We start from the raw sequence: 9,002 nt of genomic DNA, 5'->3' as shown, positions 1-9,002 counted from the left end.
CTAATTGCTCATCAAGACGTGGCGGAAGACCAAAACAGCGTGTGCCTATGTTGCACCAAACCTGCGTTCCACTAGGTACAGCCAGGGTTCAGCATCAGCTCCATCTTGGGTACTGCTCTCCTAATTGCTCATCAAGACGTGTCGAATAACCAAAACAGCGTGTGCCTATGTTGCACGAAACCTGATTTCCACTAGGTACAGCCAGGGTTCAGCATCAGCTCCATCTTGGGTACTGCTCTCCTAATTGCTCATCAAGACGTGTCGGAAGACCAAAACAGCGTGTGCCTATGTTGCACCAAACCTGCGTTCCATTAGGTACAGCCAGGGTTCAGCATCAGCTCTATCTTGGGTACTGCTCTCCCAAGTGCTCATCAAGACGTGTCGGAAGACCAAAACAGCGTGTGCCTATGTTGCACGAAACCTGATTTCCACTAGGTACAGCCAGGGTTCAGCATCAGCTCCATCTTGGGTAATGCTCTCCTAATTGCTCATCAAGACAGACCAAAACAGCGTGTGCCTATGTTGCACTAAACCTGCGTTCCACTAGGTACAGCCAGGGTTCAGCATCAGCCCAGCTCTATGTATACTAAAACCTTCTCCAGAATGTAACAAACACTTTTCTAAAAACCGCATCAAAATCGGTTCAGCCAAATGCGAGATAATCGCGGACAAACATACATACATACATATACATACAAACATACGGGTCAAACTGAGAACCTCCTTTTTTTTGAAGGCGGTTAATAAACAAGTACTTACAACCCAAGGATTAAAGTTTCTGGTCGCAGTTTACACGCACACAGTACAACCAAACACGCAAACAAATATAACTTTTTACACGGCGAGCGACGCACACAATGATAAATAACTTCGTCGTCGTCGATGCAACGTGCGGAGCCGATTAACAAACGTCCTGCCTCTACCAGCTCCCGCGCGAGACTGAGGCCGCGGGCGCGTGTCACCGATGTTATACCAGTAAAAGGGGAAGTTTTTAAAAAATCGTCAGAAAATAAAAGTCGCAATTTAAATAAAATGAAGTACAGCAACAGTTTAAGTAAACATTGCAGATTATTTGAGTATGCAATCTACGTCGAAAATAAGTAGATTTTCGGAGAAATTGTCAGTTGTTTTGAGGTCATTTCTGGAGAAAATTGAATTCGTTTAACTTTCATTTCCTCGAACATTAAGTCATATAACAACAATGTAATCTGATAAACCTAGAGTACAGAATATGTGTAATACAAATTTACCATTTTTAGCAGTCCAAACTTTACGAAGTTTACAAATAAGAGCATCAAAGTCAGTGCTTTACACGCGTTTTCCTAAACGTCCATCAGAAAAAAATTCATTACTAATTTAGTAAGCCTTTTTTCAAAAAAATTATCTGATAAACCTAGAGATAAGAAGTCGTGCTAATAGAAACCAGTACTTGTTATTTCAATTAGGTAACAAAAGGTGTACAATTTCACAGAAGAAATCTATCAACTTTACATTTTTGCGACTAAAATCGTAACCGGGCTCTTAATATGTTTGAAACACTAATCGACTTGTAATTATTTATTAAAGCACTATATTTATACTATTTTTATTAGTATTGAACTAACAAAATTTTGGTGGTAACTACTGGGAAAAAAAACCCACCTTTTACCAGTGGTAACTACTGAGAATTTTTCCCAGTAGTTACCATTGGTACAACTTGGTGGTAACTAGTGGGAATAACTCGTCCACACACATAAAGGAGCCCACTGACTATCAGTCCGCCGGACGATATCGGCCTGTCAGTTAGAACAAAAATTTGACAGGTGACAGGCCGATATCGTCCGGGGAGGCGTCGTGGTTAGAATGCTAGCGATCACATGGCGCCTCCCGTCAACGGCAGGTGACGGAAACGCCGCAGGGGATTTTAGTGGGTATTCTTCTCCTCTCTCTCTGACTAACAGAGGGAGCCTTGGGAGGAGCGAGCCCCAAATACCACCCCCCAATGGGCTTCCCCATTGCCCGGGGGGCGAGATGCGTAAATGCATTTACCCCTGCGTCAAAAAAAAAAAGGCCGATATCGTTCGGCGGACTGATAGTCAGTAGGCCCCTTAAGCGATTAATTGCTTGCCGGCAATAGCCTGCTGCCACCTCTGCGACTTTAGACTAGCAGTTGAGAGTCGTCAGTTTTCCGCCGTACGGCCGCCCGCCGGTAACGGTCTGACATAAGTTTGACAGGTCCCTATAAATTGACAGTTCGCCGGACGATATCGGCCTGTCAGTTAATCGCAACAGGCCACACATTAACAATTCTATTTCAGACCACGGACTGTCCGGCCCCCGCCGATATCTGTCGGCGCTGACCGGAATCGTCAAGCGGCCACACACTATCGGTCCGTGTTAGCCGTCAGGCCGAAACCTGAACGAGAACTGTTAGTGTGTGGCCTTATGCGATTTACTGACAGGCTGATATTATCGTCCGGCGGACGAGTAATCAGTGGGCCCCTTAATGATCCCTAGTCAGACTTAGGGCCAGTTGCACCATCCGCACTGGACAGACTGATCAACGTCAACCGGCGCGCCGCGGCGGTTTACTATGAAACTTTCCATACAATGAAATTTAGCGAACTCTTTAACGATCACAAACAGTTGGTGCAACCGACCCTTACTCTTAAATATATGATGATCCGTGACGGGTGTCGTATCAGGCTGTCAAAGAGAAGGCAGAGGACCGCGAAACATGGAAATTGCTCCACCGACAAGAGTGGAGCAATTTCCATGTTTCGCGGTCTTCTGCCTTCTCTTTGACAGCCTGATACACGACGTTGAGTTTTTCCTTTGTTTGATGCATGTACGCTGTCATTGGTCTTCCCTGCTTCCTCTTTACTTCAACTTTCCCTTCTATGATGTTTTTGATAAATTCGTCGTGTCGTATCAGGTGCCCAAGCATCTTTCTTCTTCTATTATCTATAGTTCTTAACAAACATCGCTAGTACTAGAACGCTGTAATTTGTCATGAGTATAAAAAAACCGGCCAAGTGCGAGTCGGACTCGCGCACGAAGGGTTCCGTACCATTACGGAAAAAAACAGCAAAAAAATCACGTTTGTTGTATGGGAGCCCCATTTAAATATTTATATTATTCTGTTTTTAGTATTTGTTGTTATAGCGGCAACAGAAATACATCATCTGTGAAAATTTCAACTGTCTAGCTATCACGGTTCATGAGATACAGCCTGGAGACAGACAGACAGACGGACGGACAGACGGACAGCGGAGTCATAGTAATAGGGTCCCGTTTTTACCCTTTGGGTACGGAACCCTAAAAAGCACAACAGCGGGAGTTGTGGAGATCAAGGGAAGAGGCCTTTGCCCAGCAATGGGACACTTTGACGGGCTATTAAAAAAAAACGGCACCAAATATAATGACCACCAAAAAATATTCTGGTACCCTAAATAAAGAAATGGCTTTCACAAAAAAAAAACTAAACACCAAAAAAATAAGGTCTAAAATTACAAAACTACCACCTGTTTAAATCACGACTGCACTTCAAATTGTATTCAAACACCAAAAATCATGAATGATCACCAAATATAATTAATGATCACCAAATCTTAAAAAGCAAATTAATGAGATATTTTCACTTAAATAAACCACTATGATTACCAAGAAATGTATACATATTACCAAATAAAGTAAAATGATGCCAAAATTACTAGCCTCTCCCGCTCAATCCCCCGTACACCTCACCGCACGCTCCGCGCTCGCCTGACCCAATCCTCAATTCAGTCACGCGCCACGCAAGAAATGAAGATAAGTAGGTTAGGTTAGAACTGCGACCCCCCGCGGGTTGCTCCCCCCGCGGGTTGCTCACCTTGTCGTGGTGGAGGGGCTTAGTAACCGTGGCTTGGTCACCCACGGTGAAGCGAAGAGGCAACCAGGGCCGGCCTGTTTGGGTCGCGGGCTGGCCCGAGGAGGACGCTCCAAGTGGGCTGGTTTAGCCCGCTTGTGATGCGCCGAAGGTGGACCGTCGAGGAAGAGGAGTGTCGGTATTGCGGTAAGCCGTTCTCCCTATCCTCGGTGGCCGAGGTGGGATCGCAGGGGAAGAGGAGTGATGGTATTTCGATGCGCCACTCTCCCTATCCCCTGCGAACTTGGCGGGGCCGTTCCGCTGTAGCGGCGTTGGTGGGGCTGCAGAGGAAGAGGAGTGTCGGTGTTACGATGTGCCGTTCTCCCTGTCCTCTGCAGCCGAGTTGTGGTTTTGCGGCAGAACCATAGACCTGATCTGTCGCCGGGCGCCGGGGAAATTCCTGGCGCCCGTGGCTTCCTTGTGGCGGGCTCGGGGGGGTCCGCTACGATACAGAATGGAAGCCGAGGAGGAAGGCGCGTCTTACCATCTGGCGCGCCTAGCGTGAAGGGCCTTCGGGCATTCGCGAAGGAGCCGCGCTCGTGGGCGGCTGCCGCCGGTGGGGTCGCAGATGACAAGCGCAAGCGTTCCTGTAACCCCACCAATAGGGCGGCGAGGCGGCATATGGGGGGTTTTTTAGTGGGTACACCGTGGGCCTCATTAGCCGAGACGGGAGTCCCACATAACCACTCGGGTCACCCCTCGCACCCGGGTGGTATGCGTAATGCATTTTTCCCTCCTAACAAAAAAAAAAAAGGTTAGAACTGCGACCCTTACAGTAACGAAGTGCTACAAGAAAAGTGGGTTAGGTAAGGTTAGAACTGCGATCCTCACAGAACCGAACTGCTATCAGATAAGTGGGTTAGGTTAGGTTAGAACTGCGATCCTCACAGAATCGAACTGCTACCAGATAAGTGGGTTAGGTTAGAACTGCGACCGCACGCGCCGCGCTCGCCTGACCCAATCCTCAATTCAGTCACGCGCCACGCATAAATAAAAGAAATGCTACTAGAGAAGTGGATAAGGTTAGGTTAGAACTGCGATCGTCACAGAAACGAAATGCTACCAGATAAGTGGGTTAGGTTAGAACTGCGACCCTTACAGAAACGAAATGCTACTATAAAAGTGGGTTAGGTTAGGTTAGAACTGCGACCCTTACAGAAACGAAATGCTACCAGAAAAAAGTGGATTAATTAATTTAATGGAATAACAAGATGATAAATATTTGCACATTTTTAACCGACTTCAAGTAATTTGCTTTATTAGGATAGCAAAATTAAAAAATTTGGTTATAATTTCACATTAAAATGGAGGTCTAATTTTGGTAATCATTTACAATTTTTGGGTTTACAATGATTAGTTTGGAGGCATTTGCTTTAATAGGATAACAAGATTAAAAAATTTGGTTATAATTTCACATTAAAATGGAGTTCAAAATTTGGTAAACGTTTACCTTTTTTGGGTTAAAAATGATTATTTTGGTGTTATTTGTTTTAAAAGGATAAAAATATTGTACAAATTTGGGAATCATTTCTCATTAAATAGTTCTTATTTTCATTATTTTTGGTAGTAAAAACGAATTATTTGGTGTTAAATTTTACTAAATCTGGTGATCTGTTAAATACATGCCAAAAAAACTATAAAAATCAATCCCTATTTCACTTGGTCACGACATCACGCGTGAACGGGTGGACCAAATTCGCTAATTCTTTTTTTGTTGTGTTTGTTATTGTAAGGAGAAGGTTCTTATGAAAGAAAAAATTAAGACGAAAAAAAATTGATATAGGTGAAACAAAGTTCGCCGGGTCATCGAGTATAATATATATCAATCATGCCATGCCAAACTACTAAGCTAAGTATCTAATATAGCAAATAAACTACACTACTACTACTAGGATTCTACTTACCAGAAAAATAAACTACAAGAATGTCTAGGAAAACATTTATTTGTACACACACATTTTAAAATATATTTTCTTGTTCTTTAGACCTGATCTTTGGTATATAAAATATAATATGGAATATGGCCACTGTTATATTATTAAGTGGAAGTGCTGATAAAATTCAGTCAGAATAAATGGAAACATTTTCTTAAATTAATTAAAAATTAATAAATATCTTGCTTAAAACTTATTCAACTACTAATACTTAATAATAATTTTTGATACACATGGAAGTAATATTTTAATCTGGAAAATCATCTTATGAATAAAATGGAAACGTTTAATTATTATCATAGTAAAAGTCGTAATCTTCAGGTTCATCAGGTATCTGTGGAGGGTCCTGTGGGATGTCAATGCCCTCTGCATCGAGTAGACGCACTTTTATATCCATTGACAACAAAGTTTCAAGATCATTTTCATATGATTTACTTGTCATCTTTTCCTTTAGTAGAGCATTAACACCATCTGTCCAATAGTCAAATATCTGCTCATCTGGGGCCACAAAGTCTAAAGAAGTCACTTCAGCAGATTTGAGTATCAGGGAGAAAGCCAAGCTTGGGTTTATTTTTCTGCCTCGTAAATCTTTCATGTGTGGGCAATCTTTTCCTGTTACGACACTCTTTATGTCTGCTACTGACAGTTTGTTACCAAGCTCTTCTAAACTTGGTGTGCTTTTTTCATCACAATCTCCATGATGGAGAACTTTATGGTTAGGGGACAGTCGGACATACCAAAATTTATCCTTAACCCTCTGCCCTCTTGATGAATACTTTTTGAATCTAGTCCCACCTACTAGTACCCCCAATCTTTGCTGTTGGATCAGATCAATAATTTCTGGGGTTATTTTTTCTTTCAGCTCAACAATAGGTCTAGCATGTGACTCCCAAACTTCTCTATTAGTTCTCTCAGTCTGCCAAATCTGTGTGATCTCTGCATAGGTCAGTTGGTTAACCTTCTGACGAAACTTGTCAAAACCTTTAGGCGAGACTGCCAGTGCCCTGCTTATCTGTTCTCTCACAACACTGGACACTTTTACAAAGTCCTCTGAGGTTGCTCTCATCTCCTTCCATGTTTTGTTAAGAAGGACTATGCAAATACAGAATAGTTCCTCAAAAGGATGGTCATGGGTAAAGAACATAGGGTGGTATGTTTGGCCCTGCTCACTTGGTGGCTCTCCAATGTGCAATATGTCACACAGCTGCTTCACAAGTTCTACACTAGTTTTACCAAATGGACATTCATGTTCATCAGCTCTGCAGCTGTTTTCTAAAACAATCTTTGTGTAGTCTTCGGGATAGTTTCTTGCAAAATACAGCATACAGTCCAAGGCCAACATACCAGGAGGTGTTTCATTAAAATCTTTTATTGGATCAATCTCACATTTAAACCCAAGTTTCTTAAAGTCTTTTGAGAAGCTACCAAGCTGACGTCTTGTTGTAACTTCTATGTTGAAATTGTTATCATTTTCAAATGCAATTTTCCTTAGCTCTTTTATCTTTTCCTGTGATTCCTGCTCTTGTGAATCAGCTCTCTGTCTCATTTTGGGTTCAAGCAGGCCAAGTAAAAGTGTCTGTAGCACATACAGCTGGTGCGCCAGCTCTGTATCTTGTGCTTGAACGGCCAATACACCAACCAAATTGTCATAAATTACATTACGGACCTGTTTTGATGACAATGTTGCAGCAATAGTTTTTCTTTTAGTTAGATCAGCTTTGGCCAATATAGCATTGATGAGAGCAATAGTATTTTGTTGAATAACTTTAACTTCATCTTGATTAGGATTTTGCAATTGGGAGATCAAACTTGGAATGGTTATTTCTTTTTCAACCTGGGAATTCTTTCCTGAGCTGTTGAGAACAATATTCTCGAGAATAGACAAGCAGGACTGAATGACTTTAGGATCTTGGGCTGTGCTTTGGTTACTGACAAAACTTGCCACTTTATTAATGAACTGATTCTCCAGTATATCCCAGGAAATGATACCATGGTCCATAAGCTCAACAAAAGTAACTAGAGCATGCTTCAGACAAGTACCTTTGAATTTTCCAGATTCAATATTACAAATTATTAAGGTCAAACCCTTTTTGTTAATGAATTCAAGCGCGAAAGTGAGGTCACTGCTTAGGCTAGAGAGTTTAGTGAGAGCATTACCTTGCTCGATTTCATTTCCATTGTTAATTTTATACAGTATCTCCTGCACAGTTTTCGCTGGCGACTGCTCCAAACGTAGCACGGACCCGTTCTTGATCTCATTGCGATTCTTCTCGGTGATGTAGTTCTGGTTGTTGCTCTCCGAGAACTGCAACGCATAGTTATCGGGATCTGGGAGACCCCACGGCTTGCAGAGGAGCTGAATAATGCTTGATAAGGGTTGGCTTTGGTCGAATTCTATCAACTGAGGAACCTTATCGGGAGCATTTAGCATTTCCACCGCAATCTTAAGTATAGTCGAATCCCTCGTCGCTGCAGGCATCTTCAATGGCTTAGTAGACATTTATTTATAATTTGTCACGTACACAATACACGAAATGAGTATTTGAGATGCTCAAATTCTCACACCCCGTTGTCCCTCCCATTAAATAAGGCAATACGAAATAGAAGCAAGCAGGAAATGACAGGACAGCGAATGACATTTTATGACAGTTCTTTTTTTTAATGGGTCTCTACCTCAGAATAATGACTAAAGCATAGAAGTCGGGCAAAAGTGCTTCGCAAATATGTATACCCGTACTTTACTTCCTTACGAATTAGATAATGTGCCGAAAAGAGATGCATATATGCTTGTTATTTCTCATTTACGTACGGTGTCATAAGTTCGATAATTTGCTAGGGATGTGACTGTGTCGACTTTTTATATCGATAAATTATGCATAAGTTTATGTGCCGTGTAAAAGAATAATCACGAAATTGGCAAATTGATAATAGTCTGGCTAATGAAAGTTGAACCTGAAAAAACGCGGCAATTTCAAGAAATCTGTAGCAGGCGGCTCGTTGAAATGAAATGAAATGAAATGCGTGGAATACAAGGATTGCATAACTTTTATACTTTTTATAATTTTCATATTCTAAAAATCATTAAAAAGTATAAAAATTATGCAATCCTTGGTATCAAAGAGCCGCCTGATATGAGGATTAATGCATGTACCTAATATAGCTTTTATCTCATTTGCAGTCTA

The 9,002-nt window shown here is 41.9% G+C and overlaps 1 protein-coding gene across 1 annotated transcript; it reads right to left on the bottom strand.

Moving 5' to 3' along the window:
• Positions 1-5,811: 5,811 nt before the first annotated feature.
• Positions 5,812-8,425, bottom strand: LOC134741685 (engulfment and cell motility protein 1). Its single transcript, XM_063674563.1, has one exon. The coding sequence runs from the start codon at positions 8,318-8,320 to the stop codon at positions 6,107-6,109; it is 2,214 nt and encodes a 737-aa protein (XP_063530633.1). The 5' UTR covers positions 8,321-8,425; the 3' UTR covers positions 5,812-6,106.
• Between the last annotated feature and the right edge of the window lie 577 nt (positions 8,426-9,002).

The sequence above is a fragment of the Cydia strobilella genome, chromosome 1 (genome assembly GCF_947568885.1).
Source record: "Cydia strobilella chromosome 1, ilCydStro3.1, whole genome shotgun sequence".
Taxonomy (NCBI): domain Eukaryota; kingdom Metazoa; phylum Arthropoda; class Insecta; order Lepidoptera; family Tortricidae; genus Cydia; species Cydia strobilella.
This window is presented reverse-complemented; position numbering and strand designations above follow the sequence as displayed.

Excerpts from the sequence above, each read along its gene's own strand:
- LOC134741685 (XM_063674563.1), bottom strand. The coding sequence starts at position 8,320 with ATGTCTACTAAGCCATTGAAGATGCCTGCAGCGACGAGGGATTCGACT.